Source organism: Phacochoerus africanus, chromosome X (assembly GCF_016906955.1).
Source record: "Phacochoerus africanus isolate WHEZ1 chromosome X, ROS_Pafr_v1, whole genome shotgun sequence".
NCBI lineage: Eukaryota > Metazoa > Chordata > Mammalia > Artiodactyla > Suidae > Phacochoerus > Phacochoerus africanus.
In genome coordinates, this window is record NC_062560.1 from 17,036,575 (window position 1) to 17,058,597 (window position 22,023).

Consider the following 22,023-nt stretch of genomic DNA (forward strand, 5'->3'; position numbering starts at 1 on the left):
TTATGATAATAATACATAATATTATACTTCAACTATACTTCAATAAAAAAATAAAAAGTAAAAAACTCCAAATGAAATAATAGATTATATTCAATTTTAAAATTACTGATCCAGGAGTTCCCATCGTGCCTCAGTGGTTAACAAACCCAACTAGGATCCATGAGGACATGAGTTCCATCCCTGGCCTTGATTAGTGGGTTAAGGATCGGGCATTGCCGTCAGCTGTGGTGTAGGTCGCAGACGTGGCTCGGATCTGGCATTGCTGTGGCTCTGGCATAGGCTGGCAGGTATAGCTCCTATTTGACCCCTAGCCTGGGAACCTCCATGTGTCTTGGATGCGGCCCTAAAAAGACAAAAGACAAAATAAATGAAATAAAATAAAATAAAATAAAATAAAATTACTGATCCAAGCAAAAAATCAAACAAAAACAAAAAAGTAAAAAAAAGTATACAACACAGAGATGGATTTTACAAGGCGTAACTGTCACCAAACAGCCTGAATGCTGGGGGCTGCAGGGCCAGGTGTGAAACCTCACACTTGACCAAGATCTGTGTCCCTGCAATCCTTGCTGCCTCCTCCCCATCCCGACCCCACAGAAGGCAGCGGGACTGTTGGATTCGGGGCATTAATATCACTTCTCAATGTGCTGGGGCAGGGAGGGAACAACACACGCCCAAGTTTGACCAGCTTCCTTCTCTTCTGAAGACCAGGAAAGGCCAAGGCCTTGCGCAAAACACAACTGCTCCCAGAGGTTGTGAAAGTGGCTCATTAATGCCCAGGGGTGGGTGGGTGTGTGTGTGGAACAGAGATGGGGGCGGGGATGGGGCTGAGAATAGGAAGGACACAGGTTAAATAAAAGCCAACTGCTCTACTGCTGCATGACCTACCAAGAGGTGGCGGCGGGAGAGGTCAGGGTGACAACAGCTTGTCTGCCTCACAGGCTGAGTCTGGGCCCGAGACCCCAGCTCCTGGGAGCCCTGCGGTGCCCCCACTCCCTCCCATACCCAGCACCCACCCAGGTGGTGGCTGTCGGAGGACGCAGAACTCGGGGCCTCTCCTCCCCTGCCTTCTTTCCGCGGTGACCACGTCCCTTGTGGTTTCCTGGCCGCCCTGCGTGGCTCCTGGGTGCCTGGGTTGGGGGGAGACCCATCCGCACCCCTTCGCCCTTTGGTGCTAACAAGCGGCCGCCGAACCCGCGGCCTCCCTGCCGGGCCCAGAACGTTCTGCTCCTGAACGCGGTGCACCAGGGCCTGCTGCCTGGATGCCAGATCCCTGCCAGCAAGGCTTCTGGGGGCCTGGCTGTGTCCTTCCTGGCCGCCTGAAGGCGCATCGAAGCCCCCTGCCAAGAGCTGGGCCGCCCAAATGTGGGGCCATCTGGAAAGGGACTAGCGAAGCCACTTGAAAGGGAAGGTGGTGGCCACTTGAAAGGGAAGGTGGTGGTGCGGGACTGCCGGCTGCCTGCCAGGGACCCGACAGCTCGGGCCACCCTCAGAGGGACACCTCCTCTTCCAAGAAGAGCTCAGAAAAAGAATGGAATCACCACAGTCACCCCCAAAGACAGCACGTGGGTGGGGTTCCATGGAGGGTCCAGGGCATCTGGCTGTTTGCCAGAGCTCTCCTCCTGCCCCCAAAGCTGCCCGAATGATCTGTCCAGAACCCAGGTCTGACAGTGTGACCCTCATCACAGCCCCACTCCACCCTACCCCACCCACCCCCAGTTTACAATCCTTTGCTTCCCACAGCACAGCCCTTTGAGACTCATCCAAAGCAGAACCAAGTGCCTTCCTGTTCCAAGCTGTGCTCAGCTCTCCAGAACACATGTTGAAATTTATTTCAAGAGAACGAATTTAAGGTCTTTTTTTAATACGGAAAGTTCTCAGGCCAGAGTTCAAACCAAGGCACAGCAGTGACAATGCATCCTTAACCAGCTGTACCACAGAAACTCCTAAAGTGGTCTTTAGTATCAAGGACACACAGTTGCTTTCCTGGGGCTCCAGTATAATCAGGGGTGAGCTGTGAACATGATATGGAAAAGGGAACAGCAGGGACTGTGGGGAGGGAGAGGCAAAGGAGGAATAAAGGAAGGACAGTTGTCCCTGTGAGGATGCAGGCTGGACCCCTGGCCTTCCTCACTGGGTTAAGGATCCGGGGGTTGCTGCGTAGGTCGCAGATGTGGCTGTTGTGTCTAAATTCTATATGGCCTTTATTCTAGAAGATAGAGACATAGCCTTTTATCTTTAGTGACTCACTGGTTGCTTCAGACCAGCATTTAAGTTGTCTTCTAATGTCCAGAACCCTTCTCAAACTTGAGTACCAGAGCTACCTGGACGGCTTGTTAAAATACAGATTATGAGGCGTTCCCATCGTGGCTCAGCAGAAACAAATCCTGACTAGTATCCATGAGGACGCAGGTTTGACCCCTGGCCTCAGTCAGTGGGTTAAGGATCCAGCATTTCCGTGAGATGTGGTGTAGGTCGCAGATGTGGCATGGATCTGGCGTTGCTGTGCCTGTGGGGTAGTCTGATGGCCGCAGCTCTGATTTGACCCCTAGCCTGGGAACTTCCATACGCCGCAGGAACGGCCCTAAAAAGACAAAAAAAAAAAAAAAAAAGATCATGGGTACCCCACTCTTAGTTTCTGATTTAGCATTTCTAGTGTTTTGAACAAGCTGAGCTGATGCTGTTGGTCCGGGACCACACTTAGGGACCTACATTAGATGTTTAACAACGAGCTTCTCACGCATGGCTTCTGAGTACTTGAATGGGGCCAGACTGAAATGAGATGTGCTCTAAGTGCAAAACACCCAGCAGGCTTTAAAGATTGCATACAGAGAATGTAAACTATCCCTTTCATAATTTCATATTAATTGCACATTGAAATGATCATAGTTTGGCTGCATTAAATCAACTATATTATTAAATGGATTTTACCTGATTATTTATATATTTTATGTGGCTGCTGGGAAATTTAAAATTAGTATGTTAAAAACAGGGCTAAAATTATATATGTAGCTGGCATTACATTTCCATTGGACAGCTTTGTAACAGACAATTACAGGAAGATACAAAACATTTAAAAAGAAATACAACACTGGAGATGATTAGGAATTTGAATATTACATGAATGTAGGATATAATGAACTTTTTAATAAACGTTTCATTCTAGAACAGCTGCAATGTATAGAAAAATTGCTAAGAGAGTCAAGAGAGTCCCCCACAGCCATCTTCCCGGTCATTAGCAGCTTGTATTGTGGCACATTTGCCACATCTAATGAATCAGTATTGATCCATTATGATCAACAAAAGCCTACAATGTATTCACACTTCCTTACTAGTCACCTTTTTCTGTTCCAGGATCCCATCCAAGAAACCCTATTATGTTCAGTCATCAGGTCTCCTTGGGCTCCTCTCGACTGTGATGGTTTCTCAGACTTGCCTTGTTTTTGATGACCTGGGCAGTTCTGAGGAGTGCTGGTCAGGTGTTTTGCAGAATGTTCTTCAGCTGGGATTTGTCTGGTGATTTTCCTCATGATGAAACGAGGGTCACGGGTTTGGGGGAAGAAAACCACAGGGATAAGGGGCCATTCTCATCACATATCAAGGGCACATACTGTCACCATGACTTCTCGTTGTTGACGCTGACGTTGACCCCCTGGCTGAGGCCGTGCTGGTCACTGTCCAGTTCCTCCTTTGGCCCTTTCCACGCTGTCCTCTTTGGAAGGAAGCACATACCTCTCTGCACAGCACACACGGAAGGGCTGGGGAGTGAGGCTCCGCTCCCTGGAGGCTGAGTGTCCACCTGATTCGGGATTCGTCTGCACAGTTCGTCTGTCCTCCCTCATTTGTTTCCCTCTCCAGTCACTGCTTTCCAGCGCTACGGACTCAGGGATGCTTCCTTGAGGCGTTGGGTTATCATCCAATACTACTTCATTCTGTTGCTCAGGCCTTTCCAGATGTGGCCACTGGAGGCGCTTTCCATTGGCTCCTGGGTCCCTCTGATCTATCTCATCGCTGTGCTTTTGTGGAGCGCATCCTTCTGATACGAAGACGCGCCAGACTCCAGCTGTATATTCCCTGTCCTCATCCTGCAATCGGTCATTTCTCCCAGGAGCCCTGGTTTCTCTCATTACACCACGGTGTTAAAAATGAATTATGTAGAGTTCCCCGGTGGCCAAGCGGGTGGGAATCCAGTGTTGTCACCACTGTGGCTGGGGTCACTGCTGTGGCACAGGTTTCATCCTTGGCCCAAAAGACCTCTTAGGAATACAGAAATTAAAATGACTTACTGTGTGCCACAGTGACTTGCCGCTGTGCCACAGTGGGAACTCCAGTATCTGCTCTTTAATTTTACTTCCTTGTGTCAAAGGCTGAAAGATCTAATACTTTTTTTCTATTGCAATTCTATTAAATTATGCCTATGGCCTATCTGGTTTTGCTTTTTGATTTTCACTCACTGTAACTGGTTATACACAAGTTCATGATCTGCTTTCCTTATGCTTGAACCTCTTACCAATATAAGAACCCCTGATGCATTGACTGCTTTCTGCTAGTAATTCTACCTTGTGATTAGAAATTACACAGATGAAAGACGAAAGCTCAAGTTGCAGAATCCTGCTGCCTACAGAGAGTTGAAGGATAGATTGAGAGGCAAAACTAGAGGAAAGATAATTAAGTTCACAGGTAACATGTGCTAACATGGCATGATAATCTATGGTGGACAAAAACTTACAAACCAGACAGTCAACAACAACGAGTTCTGAATCACCCAAGTTTCAGACAGCAAATTGATGCCCCCATTCCTGTTACTTGTGAGCCTCATTCCAGGAGCGTTAGTTAGGACTCAGTCATCTCCAATGAACTGCACTGGAGTTTTGGGGTTCCATCGCAGCAGCTCCTGGGGCAGGTGGGCTAAGGGGTTGGATCTTGAAGGTGATTCAACCACAACCTTGAGCCTCTGGGGCTTTTCCACCATGAGAGCTAAGGGCTGAGCAGCAATGTGGCTTGTGGCCCCCAGTGGTAAAGGGGCATCTAGAATTGCCAGCCAAATGCATGAACTCAGGTGAGATGAGGTATCTAGGGGCACTGGCATTTTCTAGCATGCTCCCGTCATCAATAACACTGTCAAGTAACAAAAGCTTTGAGTACACATAAAGCTCACTGATTTAACTTCTGTTTCCCTGAGGTCTCATTTAAGGCCCCTACAAGAGATGGGCCCTTTGCTCCTAGGAATCTGTTCACCAGTAGAATGAGGGCAAGTGTTAAAACCAAGTATTTGGACACATAAAACCACAACCTTACTGGAGTGCTGCTTTTTGAACTATAACCAATTCATACATAAATGTAATGCAATGAAAGCAAGTAAAATCAAATCTGAGTCTTTGACATTAATTGTTGAGATTATTTACCTTTATTATATTTTAAAATCTGAAACCTGTAAAACATAGCATTTATACAAACACCTGAGGACTATTTAACTGGGCACAGCATCTTTACACAAACAATTTGGGAGAAGACCAAGTTTAAATTAGAATTTTGTCTTATAACAAAAAAGGAATAACATAGATGAAACCACCCTTTAAATAGTAGCATTCTCATATAAAGTACATTTGGTTTTCTAATAAAGAAAATGTACATTCTTGCCCCTGGTGTACATTTTATTGGCATTTATAACAAATTGCTGATACTTTTAGCACAGATTCTCATAGCTTTTAAACATTACACCAAAGTTATACAAAGTAATAACGATAAACATATAGCACCATTTCCCCTTGAAAGTTCTAACTTTAAAAATAAAGCCCAAAAGAAGTCAGAATTAATGCATCTTCCAAAATTTAGCAGAATAAATGGCTCAGAACTAAGCAAATTAACTAGCAACATTGCATAGGACAGAGAATATCCCTGTATGGAAACCAATCTATGGATTGTTTCTTAACCCCTGAAGACTAAGCTGAGGTACTAGTGATAGCAAATGATGCACATATTTTTTCAGAATAAAAACATCTAACTATATAAATAGTTCACAATTACCTCTGTGGCAGTGCAAAGTGCCATATTAAATTCAAAAAGAACAGATTTACTTGTTTCAATACCTACAGGTATAGAATAATATATAAATATGGTATAGTATCCATAGGAGAAGTAAACACAGACAATAAAATATATATCTTTAAAAAATTTGGGCACAGGTGTCTTCATATAGAGATGTGAGAAATGAATGCCTAGTTAAATGTCTAAGCTTAGCGAAAATATGTAAAGTTTTGAAACAATAGGTTATTTCATTGAAAAAATTTAATCAGACTCCATCCAAACCACCCTTGTAGTATAATATCTCCTGCATAAAACAACCATTCTATCTATCTTATAACTGTTCAAAATTTATCAAAAACTGATAAGAACACTTTATGAAAGTTTATAAGCTTGGTTTTTTTTTTCTTTAAATATGAACAAATACAACATACAGAGAAATAACAACAAAAGGAAAATAATTTATATGGCTATTCCCTTTCCGGAAACTGGGAGAACACGAACAGAACACTGCAGTAACAGACATAAAGTATTTGAGAAAGAGATGATACCTATAGTTCTATCTTTAAATTCTCTTCTAAGGAAAACTTCTCGTGGATTTCATTAGAGAACCTGTTAGTCCCTGATACTTTCCCCTTTGGGATTTAGCTGTTTTGGTTTTACATATCAACATTAACCAAAATCAAAGGTGTTACTGTTTCCTGCATGAAATATATTTGTAAACTGTACAATAAAATAATAAACTATAAACTGTAAGATAATAAAAAGACATGGAGAACTGCCAATCTGAATATGCTAAGACTAACATATTAATGGTTTTTAAAGAAGTAGACTGGACTGTAATGTAGTTCTAAATTCTGGATATAACATATTTTTAGAGGAACTGTCTACAAAACAAAAACTGCTATGAGAATAAAAATACTTTTAAATTAAAAAGTTATCAGGACAACTGAAAATTATGTCTAATTTAAACGTACACATTTTTTTCAATTATATTTTCCTTCTTTAAGTTTTTCAATATAGTAACATAACTTTAAGGCTGGCCCCAACTTCAGCCCCATATACTTCATCATCACATCACTTTTGAGTAGTAGCAGAGCCTTCCCATCAATCTCCTACAGAGAGAAAGAAATTGTAATTATTAATAATAACATATTTTATCAAGTTACATATAAGAACATGTAAAATAGAGAACAGCTGTACATTCTCAATATATACTCTCTGAATATGCTATTTCCTGAAAACCATTAAAAATATATACTTACTTATAAAGCATTATTTGGTAATTTCTACCTTCACTTCAAGTTTTTTAAAAAAGGAAATTTAACCGAGTATCTTTGAAAAATGGCCTTAGCATCAAAATATCTGATTTTAAATACTATGCCTTGAATAAAATACCACAAATCTATGACAAAGGGTAGAAAACTATAAACTGTAGAAATGAATTTCAAACAGTCATTAACTTTCTTAGAAAGGCTGGGAATATGGTCACATCAGCATTAATGCAAACTGGCCATGTGTCATACAGTGTTGTCTTTATACTGAAAGCTATTCAGTTGTGTGAAGCTAATTGCTGATTTTCTTACAGTATCAAAAAGGGTACATCAGAAATTTGGTCACTAATTTGATTTGGTAGAAAAGACTATGAACATTATTCAACAGACACAAGGCATCCTCCCAAAATTCTTTATTTCCTTGATTTAAGCAGTTTAGATCATGGAAGCATATTATTTGGTATTCATAAGTTGCTATTTAAAATAAAGCTGCACTTAATCTTATACAGTTGCTAGATTTGTGGGACATCATAACAAGGAGGACACTCTGTCAAAGCTGTGGTCACCCCCTCCTACTCACGGTCCTGGGGCCCAGCAGGGAGCAGGTGGGGAGGAGGATCCTTGTAGTTGTTGTTACAAAGGAGAAGACACCTGAGAGTGGCCAGGCCGAATCATCTTCTCTTGAGAACTTGAAGACTTGTAGTATTTTAGGTACTTGGGAACCCATTCAAAGCACAGATCCAGCCTCTACCATTTAACTCTGGGCAAAATAAACTTTCTCACATACAGAAAAATCAGTTGACAGGGTTCCCCCACCATCCACACTAATCAATATCCAACTGAAGGGCCTGCACAGAGGTCATTCAAAGGCATTACGGCAGGAAAACCGGATCAAAAGATACATTACATGTTGCCTGAAGAGGTCGGCGAGGGGGCCTGATATCTGAGGATCTTTATGTTTCATAAACTGTATCACTTCATCCACAGACCAGGTTGAAGGGTCCTTAGAGAAGCCTTGTTTCAGGACACTGGGGTCAGGTACAGCTATATAACTTGGAGCTTCAATGGGGGGGAAAAAAGACAAATCATACTTGACCTGATCATTATCCTGAAAGAAGAGATGTTAGGTAGGGAGAAATGGTCTCATTCCTGGAACCTTCTGTGAAGCACCCAGGCTTGGACCCAGGACTCCAAGTGTAAAATCCAGTGAAAGCCTAGATAAAGATGACCTGAGGATGGCTACCCAAGAACGTCCCACCTGACCTCCCCCACACAACAAAAGCAGCTTCAGAAGGTACCTTAAAGCTTCAAAAATCCTAAAACAAACTGAGCAATCCAAAGCATCTCTGGCCACAGGCAAATACAGCAAAAGATCTGTTACTTGGGTTAAATTAGGTTAATCTAAGCTAACCAATTGCTTACTTATAGTATTTCAAAGACTCTCTCTCAACCTATCTCCTCTTGGTCTTTCCAGATTAGGTTTATTTTACTAGCTAACTGCAATGGAAATCCTCAGAATTTATACTTTTATAGTTTCTGAAGTTTATTCACTTTAATTCATGAATTTCAATAACCCCCATTATCTTTGGGAACCAAATTAGTTCTTTTACCGAATCCCTCCCATGGCTTTAAAATTCCTGTCTCTCGAGGCTTAAATGCTTATTTGAATTTTGAAGAAAAAAAAAGATTATTTTCTACTTAGCTAAGTCAGAAGTAATTTTAATATACTAAATACCTCTTTCAAATTTAACTGCATAGTTATAGATATTTTGGTTGAAGGTTTATATGTTTAAAATAGAAGTAACTGAGTGAGGCATGAAACAATTTAAGTGCTCATACTCCACAAGGTTTTAGCTGTGCTGTTCACTAAGCTGTACTGAAATTTCATTGTGTCCAGGGAGTTTCCACTGTGGCTCAGCGGAAATAAATCTGACCAGGATCCATGAGGACGCAGATTCCATCCCTGGCCTCGCTCAGTGGGTTAAGGATCCAAGCACTGCTGTGAGCTGTGGTGTGCATAGAAGACACAGCTCGGATCTGGCATTGCTGTGGCTGTGGCGTAGGCCAGTGGCTACAGCTCCAACTGGACCCCCAGTCTGGGAACCTTTATATGCTGTGAGTGTGGCCCTTAAAAAAAAAAAAAAAGAAAGAAAAAAAATTTGTGTCCAGACAAGTATTCATTTTTTAACCAGAGCCCCTGACTCCCTAAAGTTAGTGTGTGATAACAGAAGTGGGTTTTGTGATTCACTAGGAAGATTTTTCTCCAACCAAGAACCATCAACACAAATTTGATATTTCTTGTGTGTGAATTAGCCAAAATTGCACCTTTTCTTTCCTATCATCTAGACTCTGGCCATTTTAGGGGTATTTTGAGTATTTACCCAGGGAAAGGGCATAGAAAAAGAGAAGATAAGAGAAATTACCACTGCAAATTTTGGTGTAACTCAGAATTTTATTTTATTGTCCTTTTAGGACTGCACCCGTGGCGTATGGAGGTTCCCAGGCTAGGTGTCAAATTGGAGCTGTACCTGCTGGCCTACGCCAAAGCCACAGCAACACCAGATCCAAGCCTCATCTGCGACCTACACCACAGCTCATGGCAACACTGGATCCTTAAACCACTGAGCGAGGCCAGGGATCAAACCCATGTCCTCATGGATGCTAGTCGAGTTCGTTAACTGCTGAGCCACGACAGGAACTCCTTTATTTTCTTTTAAAATATCGTTAACTTTGATGTGAAATAAAAGCTCTTACTGCTAAAATATATCTTCCTTTTCACTTGTCAGAGATTAAAATGTTGGTCTACCAAGAAATGCTCCTGGGCTGTATCAACCCCAGTAAAAATGATGATGGTCTAGACCATGCCATGCCTATGGCATTCTAACAATTCAGACAGATTAAGTCTTCTCCTTTAACTCAAGAAAGACTCAATTTAATATTTAAAAAATTATTGGTTGGAGTTCCCGTCATGGCTCAGTAGAAACGAATCCAACCAGTATCCATGAGGATGCGGGTTCAATCCCTGGCCTCGCTCAGTAGGTCAGGGATCCAGCGTTGCCGTGAGCTGTGGTGTAGTTCACAGATGCTGCTCAGATCCCGTGTTGCTGTGGCTGTGGTGTAGGCCAGCAGCTGTAGCTCCAATTTGACCCCTAGCCTGAGAACCTCGATATGCTGCAGGTGAGGCCCTGAAGAGCAAAAAAAAAAAAAAAAAAAAAAAAAAAAAAAAGGCAAGGCTAATCATACCTCTAAACTAACTTACATATATATATATATATTTTATTTTTGGCTTCTGTCATCAGACTCTCTATAGCTATGTCTTGAATAACATGTAACTAGTTTTATAGATTACTACAAATAAAACATATATAAAGATTTGACTTCTGGTATAAGATTATAATTTAAATTAAAAATAAAACAATTGTAAGCTCAACTATTTCTAATCTATCATAGAAAAATAATTTAATTGGGCCCATATCTTCAAAACAATCAGAGAAAGTCATAAACATTAATGTTAATTCAAATAATCACATGAAACAAATAATTATGTAAAAAATAATCAAAGTCCAGTCATGTTCTTCTCCTTAACAGCTTTGTCTTATATACACTAGGAGATAGTACATATTCCTGAAATAAAATGAAAGTGATTTGATTTAGTACATATTTCTAAATAAATAAAATGAAAGTGATTTGATTTTGTCCTCAACGATGTTACTGGATTTCTTTCCTATAATAAAAAAAACTTGTTTCACTCAAATATCAAGGTTGGGCAGGGCAGAGCAGGGCAGGAGGTTGTATAAGCATCACTGACAATCAACCGGAGGCCCAGTTTTAAGTAACCGTTCCAATACCTAAAAGAAAATAATAGCAATGACACCTCTAGACAGTTTCCGAGTGAAATGCTTACCTATTCTCTGGAGATGGGGGCAGCATAGTAGTTAAGTGTACAGCCCTGGAGCCAGAGTGCCTGGACTGGCCAAGCCACTTTCTAGCTGGGGGACTTTAGTCAAGTGATTTCTCAGATTTCTCACCTGAAAATGTTTACCAGCACCTACATCTCAAGGAATCATTGTAAAGGTGCTATGTATAAGGCTATGTATAATATTATATGCTTGGCACATAATGTCAGATAGTGACAAAGATGATGACAATTTCAATTACTATTAAGTAATGTTATTGCTATTAGTCTTTCCACCTCCAGGAAGATCAGAAGCTAACATTCTCAAGCCCCAAAACAGGCTACTTGAGCATGATTGTATTAGACAAACACTTGGAAATGAGATATTCATCATCGGAGGTAACCTTTTAGAGCCTTTTACTGAGAAGGCCTGTCTTCATAAGCTTACACATTATGAAAACATTTAAAAATTGGGTATGGTGGAGTTCCCGTCGTGGTGCAGTGGTTAACGAATCCGACTAGGAACCATGAGATTACGGGTTCGATCCCTGGCCTCACTCACTGGGTAAGGATCCAGTGTTGCTGTGAGCTGTGGTGTATGTAGGTCGCAGACGCGGCTCGGATCCGGCGTTGCTGTGGCTGTGGCGTAGGCCAGCGGCTACAGTTCCGATTTGACCCCTAGCCTGGGAACCCCCATATGCTGTGGGAACGGCCCTAGAAAAGGCAAAAAGGCAAAAAGGCAAAAAAAAAAAAAATTGGGTATGCTACCCCTTTATAAAATGAACATCTAGCTTCAGATTCTCTACAAAATCACTCTAAAACCACAATCTACATGGGGTAGGAGATGGTGATGATGACATTAAATGTGTCACAGCATTTGTACAGTGCAGCTGCCCATCGCGAGTTAGCAACTCTTCAACGTGGCCTAAATGCCTATCTAGAGAAAAAGGACAAAACACCTATTACCCTTCAACCCCAGGACCCTTAATCCTTAAAAGGGTATAGGATAGCAGCTGTCTTTGCACATGGAAGGCTATTCTGGCTCTTTCTGAATGAGCAATAGGACACTTCCCTGTTTACACATATCATGTCCTCCCATGCGTCTGAGAGAACGACTGACAATGTGGAAAATGGGGAAATGGGTGCAGCAACAGAAGTCAGAGCCCAGATCTGGGAGCCACACATAGGCTGGGGCCAGGAAAAGTCTCAAGAGGGACAGGAAGAGAGTGCATCAAAAAGGAGAGGGAGTGCATCCTTCCAGTCCTCACAAAGTCCAGACAATACGCAAGGAAATGATAAATTACAATGGATCAAGAACCACTAAGCTGACAAGTCTCTATCAGAGATGTAGTTGGTGATCCAGATCCCCACAAACAGTTCTATAATGCCATGAGAATTAGAGCATCTGAAGGGGCGTGGCCCTGACAGCAACTTGAAGGGAAGGACCTGATCTCCTCAATTCTGACACTTTCTCCTTTGTGATACACTTTCAGGGCATGTTGTGGGGCATGGAAACCATAAGGGGAAAGAGAATCACTGTTTTTAAATATACCTTCACTTTTCTTCTGCATTTGGAATTTAACTTCATGGTGACTACTCTTGGTAGATGATTTGGTCCCTGCTAGCGTTGAACTTGAGGTGCAAGGCACACTTTGAGAAAAATTCCTGGAGACTGCAGGAGGAGTGCTTATAGAATTTCCACTGGCAGGACTCGAAGAATTTGTTGGATTTAGTGGTGAGTCCTCAGACTCTTCAGGAAGCTTCTCCTCTATGGGCATGCCATTTCCTTCAGAAGACAGTACTTCTTCTACAAGAAAAAGGACTAAGGCATTAAGAAGAAAAGACAAAGGCAATTATCTTCAACAGACATACAGCTCAAACAGTATTAAAAGGTAAAAAAATCTCCCAATTTCCAACAATAGTTCACTTAAGCCATGCAAACTGTACCACAAACCTCTAACACAAAGTACATGGCCATCCGCTTCTTGGTGTTTATGGACATTGTCCTGAAATCCAAGTTGATTCTAGGATATCAACTTATATTTCTCATGGCAACCATCCCTTGCCAGTCTTGCTACCAAGGCTAGGAATAGCTCACTTAAAGCATTTATTTTTAGGAATGCAGATCTTCAGAACTGTTTTTTATAATACGATCACATAGTTTCTAACATTTACTTACTACTTGAGTACTTAAGACTTTCACTACAGAAATGTACTAGGTTTTTCTATTCCACATTCTATCAGCTTTTAGCAATACAAAACTGAATGGGAAATGCTGCTATAGTTATTGTTCTTTCATCTAAGGAAAAACAACAATGGTGCACTTCTAAAGGGAATGAAGTACTACTCAACAAAGCTACCAAATAGTAGCCTAATTGTCAGTGATTTGGGAAAATATACTCCCCTACTCCTAACACTAACATCCAAGAGCACACATATGTCATAGTAGAGTGACTTTTCTTCTTAATCCTAGAACATGTAAATACTATTTACCTTTAGAGGCATGCACTTTTGTTTTGGGGAGCTTAGGAGAGAGAGGAACAACATAAGGCAGAGGTTGCTGAGAAGGTCGTTTGGTGCTTTTCTTTTCCGCTGTATCTTCTTTAACTGTTTTTTTAAAAAAAAATACGTCTGTTATAACTAATAATACTTGGGCATTTTCATATCATCAAAATACTTTTGTTTCTAAATCATTTGCCTATTATAACTTCATCGATAATTTTTGAATTATTTGATTGATTGTGAACAAGACGTATTCATTTTATCCTATTAAATACTTCATTGAGGGAGTTCCCATCGTGGCTTGGCAGTAATGAACCCAACTAGTAACCATGAGGATGCAGGTTTGCTTCCTGGCCTCGCTCAGTGGGTTAAGGACCGGGCATTGCCATGAGCTGTGATGCAGGTCACAGATGAGGCTCAGATATGGCATTGCTGTGGCTGTGGTGTAGGCTGGCAGCTGCAGCTCTGATTCAACCCCTAGCTTGGAAACTCCCATATGCCACAGGTGCGGCCCTGAAAAGCAAAAAAAAAAACAAAAAAACAAAAAAAATGGAGTTCCTCGAATCTGACTAGGAACCATGAGGTTGAGGGTTCAATCCCTGGCCTTGCTCAGTAGGTTAAGGGTCTGGTGTTGCTGTGAGCTGTGGTGTAGGTCGCAGACTCAGCTCGGATCTGGCGCTGCTGTGGCTCTGGCGTAGGCTGGCGGCTACAGGTCCGATTATACCCCTAGCCTGGAAACCCCCATATGCCGCGGGTGCAGCCCCAGAAAAGAAAAAAAAAATCATTGATATCATATTCTAAAGTAAAAAGCATTATGCCTAGGCTTCATTTATTTTAGGGTCATCACATCTTTCTATCTCAGGTGGCAGTGAGGCAACCAATTATAATGTGTCTAATAAGGCCTGGAAAAATTCCTCCCATGAGCAAGAAAAGTTAAGAATTCAGAGAAGTTGACAAAAAAAAAAAAAAAAAAGGAGTTCCCGTCGTGGCGCAGTGGTTAACGAATCCGACTAGGAACCATGAGGTTGGCGGGTTCGGTCCCTGCCCTTGCTCAGTGGGTTAACGATCCGGCGTTGCCGTGAGCTGTGGTGTAGGTTGCAGACGCGGCTCGGATCCTGCGTTGCTGTGGCTCTGGCGTAGGCCGGTGGCTACAGCTCCGATTGGACCCCTAGCCTGGGAACCTCCATATGCCGCGGGAGCGGCCCAAGAAATAGCAACAACAACAACAACAATAGCAACAACGAAAAAGACAAAAAAAAAAAAAAGAATTCAGAGAAGTTAAAGATAGAATACAATGAATACTCCATTTTACAGGCAACAATCCTGGCCAAGGCTATCCTTAAAACAATTCCACTGCTTACTTAACATTCAACCAAATGCAATTCTTTCTATAGGACCACTCTTTAAGGCATAATCCTGAAAGTAAAGACATTTCAATTTATTAATTACACTCTAAATATTAATCAATACTTTGATTTAGGGGAGTTCCCATCATGGCTCAATGGAAACAAACCCAACTAGTATCCATGAGGATACAGGTTCTATTCCTGGCCCCACTCAGTGGGTTAAGGATCCAGTGTTGCCATGAGCTGTGGTGTAGGTCACAGACTCAGTTTGGACCTGGCCTTGCTGTGGCTGTGGTGTAGGCCAGCGGCTACAGCTCTGATTCGACCCCTAGCATGGGAACCTCCATATGCCAGGAGTGAGGCCCTAGAAAAGACAAAAAAGAGAGAAAGTACCAAAGTCAAACTTTATCTAGCTCAAAATGGCTGGGGGTCAGGCATAACTCTCAAAATCATCTGATATGCAACCTTTAGCCATTCAGTTACTCACTGATTACTAATGAGCCTGAGAAAGCTTTTCACATTTGATTTTATTTTTAATTATCAACTACAAAAACCAAGAGGCAAAACATATTTCACAGAACAGTTACATTCTAAGTAAAGAAATAACTGACTTTTTTCATACCCATTTAATGATACAGAAAAGCTGAGTACTAAAGTATACCATTTCTATAGCTTACTATAGATATTTACTGCAGAACCACAGCAAGGTCAGAAGACGCTTTACTTATCTTTGGCTTGTAATATTATAATACATTCTTTAAGAAACGTTTATGAAGCTAGTCATATGGTCTACTATCTGGGGTTGATACAAACAATTTTAAAATTGATTCTTGACTTCTGCTTCTGGGGATCGCAGTGAGCTCAGGTACAAAAATGTTCCTGCAGAGGTGACTAGAAAAGGCCAGATAATTTACAAAGTACTTTAAAAGTCATCAATAGGAGTTCCCATCGTGGCGCAGTGGTTAACGAATCCGACTAGGAACCATGAGATTGCGGGTTCTATCCCTGGCCTTGCTCAGTGGGTTAACGATCCGGCGTTGCCGTGAGCTGTGGTGTAGGTTGCACACGCGGCTCGGATCCCACATTGCTGTGGCTCTGGTGTAGGCCGGTGGCTACAGCTCCGAATAGACCCCTAGCCTGGGAACCTCCATATGCCGAGGGAGCGGCCCAAGAAATAGCAAAAAGACAAAAAAAAAAAAAAGTCATCAATAAACATTTCCAGGATGACTGCTTAAGGATTTCGGAAAACCCACTCTTTTATAAAAATAATGACAGCACTGGCAAAATTAACTTTTTCAAAACTCTGGACATTAACTAAAGGCTTATAACAATCCAAAAAGTGTTTATTCAATAAAACTGGCTGAATCTTAGAAAGAAGAACAAATTCAGTGGCATCATCCCTAACATCATCCCCCTTTCCCCAGTTTTGAAGCAGACTTGCAAACCAACAGCTTAGCAATTATAGCAGCTGCGAAAGCCAGCAGCCTAGCACTGGAGGAGGCACAATGGATTTGGAACTCTCCAAAAGCTCCATCCCCAGAGAACCATCACTATTTGACCAGTTTTGCAGCTCACTGAAAAACTCTGATCTCTGGACTTATTTTATTTGACCTAAATCAGAGCCTGCTCTGTGTGAAGAGCCCTGTCCCCACAGAATTAGTCAAAAACCAAACCAAATTAAAACTCAAAAAACCATAAGAGTGGCAAGTGTTTACCACTAGAGCTCCTTGAGGCAGTATTACCAGCTGGGGCTACCAAGAAGCTGACCAAGAAGCTTAAATGGAAAAACTGGAGAATGAGATGTCTTAGAGAACTTTGAAAAGCACTGAAGTATTCCTGGGATTCAAGAAGGCCAGACGTTTGTGCATGGCTGTATAAATGTTCAGGGAATACTTGACAAGGCCCAAATCTTTCATTTTTTTGTTGACCTTGAAGCTCTGCACAAAACAGACTTGTAAACTGCTTCCTGGAGTGTTCAAGGTAAGTCCTAACACACACACAGACCCCCCTGATGAAGACTTGGAAATATACTCATTCCAGGCACTTAAGAAAATCCCTGCCCAATCATTACCTGACCACTAAGCTAAATGAAGAGACTTCAGTAGCCACGTATGACAAAATTAGCCCAGGAAAAGTGATTAAATTACTCCAGGAGAGTCACTAAAAAACCAAACAGCATCAGCAATGACAACAAACCCTAGCATGGGGAAGGGAATCTGATTTTCAGAGTTGTTTCATATTATTTTAAAACTTTAATTGAAAAATTAAGAGACATGCAAAGAAACAAAAAGCATGACCTATACACACGTTAGAAAAAAGTCAACAGAAACTGCCTCTGAGGAATTCCAAGGAATTCTCCTGTGTTGCAGTGGATTAGGGAACCTGCATTGCCACTGTAGAAGCTCAGGTCACTATTATGGCACAGGTTTGATCCCTGGTCCAGGAACTACTACATGCCACCAGTACTGCCCCCCGCCTCCAAAAAAAGAAGCCCAGGCACTGGACTTACTTAGGAGACTTCAATTCAACTATTTTATATATACTCGAAGAACTTTTTAAAGAACTAAAGGAAAGTATAAGAACAATATCTCACACTATCAGTAAGGTGATAAAAATTATAAAAAAAAGAACCAAATAGAAATTCAGCACTTGGAAAGTATAATAAATATCTTTTTTAAAAAAGAAAAAGCTAGAGGGGCTCAACCACAGATTTTTTTCCCTTTCTCTCTTTTTTTTTTTTCTTTTTTCTTTTTGGGTGCCCCATAGCATATGGAATTCTCAGGCCAGGGATCAGATCGGAGCCGTAGCTGTGACTTATGTCACAACTGCAGCAACACCGGATCCTTTAATCCACTGTGCTGGGCCAGGCATCAAATCTATTCCCTGGTGCTGTAGAGACGCCACTGATTCCATTTCACGACAGCAGGAACTCCAACTTTTCCGCTTTGAATAAATAAAAACAACTATGTATCATGCATTTATAATTAGTTAACTGTGGCTAAAAGGTTTAGTTTGAGGAAAACAAGAAAACACTGAATTATACAAAATTCTCAAGTTAATACAAAATGTAATACAACACATGAAAAAATTTTATATTTTCTCTTACCTGATTTATTTTGATCATGCTCTGTAGGACTATGACTATTACCTCTGTAAGAGCTAAAAGGCTGGCTACTCAAAAGGTTATCACACTGCAGGCTATGGCACAAGGTCTCAAGAAAGCGAAGAGCAAATGATGCACTGTTCACTGGAGGAAGCTGGATGGAATGAGTTTCCCCATCAAAGGAGGCTATTATAGGGAACAAAGATATCAGAGTTATATCACAGAAAGATGACTTTACAACAGAAAAAAAAAAGCCCCCATCAATTTAGGAAATGTATTATACATCTAATTTGTGGGTTTTGTAATTGATAAAGGAATAATCTTAAATTATAAAAGTTCCCCTCATTCAGGAGTTCCCGTCATGGCGCAGTGGTTAACGAATCCGACTAGGAACCATGAGGTTGGTGGGTTCGGTCCCTGCCCTTGCTCAGTGGGTTAACGATCCGGCGTTGCCGTGAGCTGTGGTGTAGGTTGCAGACACGGCTCAGATCCCGCATTGCTGTGGCTCTGGTGTAGGCCGGTGGCTACAGCTCCGATTCGACCCCTAGCCTGGGAACCTCCATATGCCACAGGAGCGGCCCAAGAAATAGCAACAACAACAACAACAACAACAAAAAAGACAAAAAGACAAAAAAAAAAAAAAGTTCCCCTCATTCAAACACAATAGCCTATTGATAAAAGCATTCTCATTTAAAAATATTCATAGGAGTTCCCATAGTGGCTCAGTGGTTAATGAATCCAACTAGGAACCATGAGGTTGTGGGTTTGATCCCTGGCCTCACTCAGTGGGTTAAGGATCTGGCGTTGCCGTGAGCTGTGGTGTAGGTCACAGTCATGGCTCCGATCCCGAGTTGCTGTGGATGTGGTGTAGGCCTGGGAACTTCCATATGCCACAGGTGTGGCCCTGGAAAAGACAAAAGAAGACCATAAATTAATTAATTAATTAATTAAAATATTCATAAAGTAAACCACAAAAAATAGAAACCCACTGATCTATAACAATACCTCCTGCTCTTCCACACATTCCATGAATACAAATGTAGTTACCTGATCACACGATCATGAAAGCCATAAGTATCTTATCTCTTCATCACTTTTTTTATTTTCAAAACATTATTCAGAGAGCAAAAAAAAAATGTACTTTTTTATACCACCTTAGGATGAGAATATTTCTTTTTTTTTTTTTTTTATTTTCCCACTGTACAGCAAGGGGGTCAGGTTATCCTTACATGTATACATTACAATTACATTTTTCCCCAGCCTTTCTTCTGTTGCAACATGAGTATCTAGACAAAGTTCTCAATGCTATTCAGCGGGATCTCCTTGTAAATCTATTCTAAGTTGTGTCTGATAAGAATATTTCATAATAATTCTGTCATCATCAAATTATGCACTCGAGTCATGTTTTTATTTAGAGATTCTTATAGATCAGTCTGTTTTCTAATTAAACTAAAATATATTACTAAGGTACTTTTTCTGTAATGAGCTTAATACAGCATGTGTAAGGAAAAATCTGTACCTCTAAACTCAATTTACAGCATCACTTTGACATTATTTGTCTATTCTGAAAGTTAAATTTTCCAAACCAAGTTTAAATGTCTATAAACATATAATTATCATAAATATTCTATTAATATAATAAATATTCTTCCTTTTTTTGTATTTTTAGGGCCACATCCACGGCACAGTTGCAGCTGCCAGCCTACACCACAGCAACAGCAACTTGGGATCCGATCCATGTCTGCAACTTACATTACAGCTCATGGCAACGCCGGATCCTTAACCCACTGAGCGAGGCCAGGGACACAACCTACATCCTCATGAATACTAGTCAGGTTCATTACCTCTGAGCCACGATGGGAATTCTAATATAATAAATATTCTAATATTATAGTTAGAAAATAAATTTAAAAAAATTTTTTCCTTTCTATGACTGCACCTGCAGCATATGTAAGTTCCTGGGCCAGGGCTCAAATCAGAGTTGCAGCTAGGGCAACACCACAGCCATGGCAATACCAGATCTGAGCTACGTCTGCAATCTATGCCACAGCTTATGGCAACACCACATCCTTAACTCACTGAGCGAGGCTAGGGATCGAACCCACATCCTCAAAGAGATAATGTCAGGTCCTTAACCTACTGAGCCACAATAGGAACTCCAGTAGAACATAAAAATTTATAAAATAATCTACATATTATAAAATGCCTGCCTTCTCGAAAGCTAAAATCAAATTTGGAGGGAAAAAGCTGATATAGGATTAGATGAGCATACCAGTTATCACTTCTCCTCCACGATGATCTGGCTTAAGGAATCCAAAAACAGTCTTACTTTGAATGGCACAATCCACACAGGCCTGCACAGTCCGCCGGAGTACCACATTCACAGGGCCTGGGCCAAAGTGGTCAGGCAGCTGCTGGATTTTCTTCTGATCCAGGTGAGGGCCAGAGTTTCCATGTTTGTTTATATAGACACAGACTTGAGAAAAAATGTATATACAGATATAACAAATAATGAGACTGGTTAAAAGGTACATAATCAATCATTTTATGTCCCATTAGCCACGCTTCACTCAAAGAGAACCTAAACATAGTTAATAATGATATTTGTGCTACCTAAAAATATGTATGTAAACATATTTTCACATTTTATATATTAAACCTAGAAAGAAATAACCCAAATGCTTATTCAATTTTCTAGAATCTTGTCCAAATAGATTATAAAAACAATAAAAGTTTTAGTAGCATCACAAAACAATTCTCACACATTTCCACATTATATGAAAAAGCTTTTAAAGACATGAATATTTTCACTTTTTAACTGTAATCACAGTACAATTTTCTTTCAAAACTGATCACGTCCACACACTCCTTTTGGACTAAATTTCTTTTCTTTTTTTTATTTTATTTTTGTCTTTTTATGGCCACACCCACAGCATATGGAAGCTCCCAGGCTAGTGATCGAATTGGAGCTGTAGCCGCCAGCCTACACCACAGCCACAGCAACACAGGATCGGAGCCATGTCTGTGACCTAGACCACAGCTCACAGCAACGCCAGATCCTTAACCACTGAGCAGGCCCAGGCAATTAACCCACATCCTCATGGATACCAGGTGGGTTCGTTACCACTGAGCCACGAAAGGAACTCCCGACTGAAACTCCAGACTGAATTTATTTTAAATAAACAATATTGCACCTTGATTACACAGTATTTTCTAAAGTAACCAAATAATTTTAAGATATGTGTCACAGTAAGTTCTAAGGATCTAGAGAAATCTTCGCTAACTTTAAGAAAATAAAAATGTTCTTTATGTATACAGAGGTTCACTGAAGAAAATGTTGTACGTGCTCAGGTTCAATGAAGAACATTTTTAAAAATAAATGCTTTCCTTAGTATAATAAAAGCATTTAGAATTTGGAAGCAAATCATCTGTAATCACAGTCAAGTTTCCTCACTGAGAATCAATAAATACAAATCAACATACAATGTAATAACAATGATTATTACCAATCATAATAATGTCCCCTAAATCAAGAGGCACATTATTTTTATCCATTACTTAATTTATTGCAAAATTTTTATATATACATAGTCTATATTTAGTACAATAAAAACTTATTAATCTCACTTGCACTATGTTGAAATACATGATGATTCAATGTTGTGGCAGTAGCCAGAGGAAGAATGGACTCATCACAGAAATGGAACAGCTATTAAAATCTTAACCTGAGGGAGTTCCCTTCGTGGCTCAGCAGTTAATGAACCTGACTAGGATCCATGAAGAGGCAGGTTCGCTCCCTGGCCTCTCTCAGTGGGTTAAGGATCTGGAGTTGTCATGAGCTGTGGTGTCGGTTGCAGACACGGCTCAGATCCCTCATTG

General features: G+C 40.9%; 1 protein-coding gene across 2 annotated transcripts in view; it reads right to left on the bottom strand.

The window, feature by feature from the left end:
* Window positions 1-4,062: 4,062 nt before the first annotated feature.
* The window catches only part of SCML2 (Scm polycomb group protein like 2), a 105,054-nt gene continuing 87,093 nt past the window's right edge, over window positions 4,063-22,023 (bottom strand). The window contains exons 10-15 of one of the 2 annotated variants that reach the window (XM_047765381.1): window positions 20,417-20,620; window positions 18,148-18,330; window positions 13,687-13,800; window positions 12,746-13,000; window positions 8,206-8,357; window positions 4,063-7,139 (exon numbers count right to left, since the gene is read on the bottom strand). In XM_047765381.1, coding sequence (XP_047621337.1) covers window positions 7,011-7,139; window positions 8,206-8,357; window positions 12,746-13,000; window positions 13,687-13,800; window positions 18,148-18,330; window positions 20,417-20,620 — 1,037 coding nt within the window. In that variant the 3' untranslated portion in view covers window positions 4,063-7,010. Of the gene's footprint in view, window positions 7,140-8,205; window positions 8,358-10,772; window positions 11,147-12,745; window positions 13,001-13,686; window positions 13,801-18,147; window positions 18,331-20,416; window positions 20,621-22,023 lie in introns of those variants that run through there. The other variant, XM_047765382.1, reaches the window with a different exon arrangement.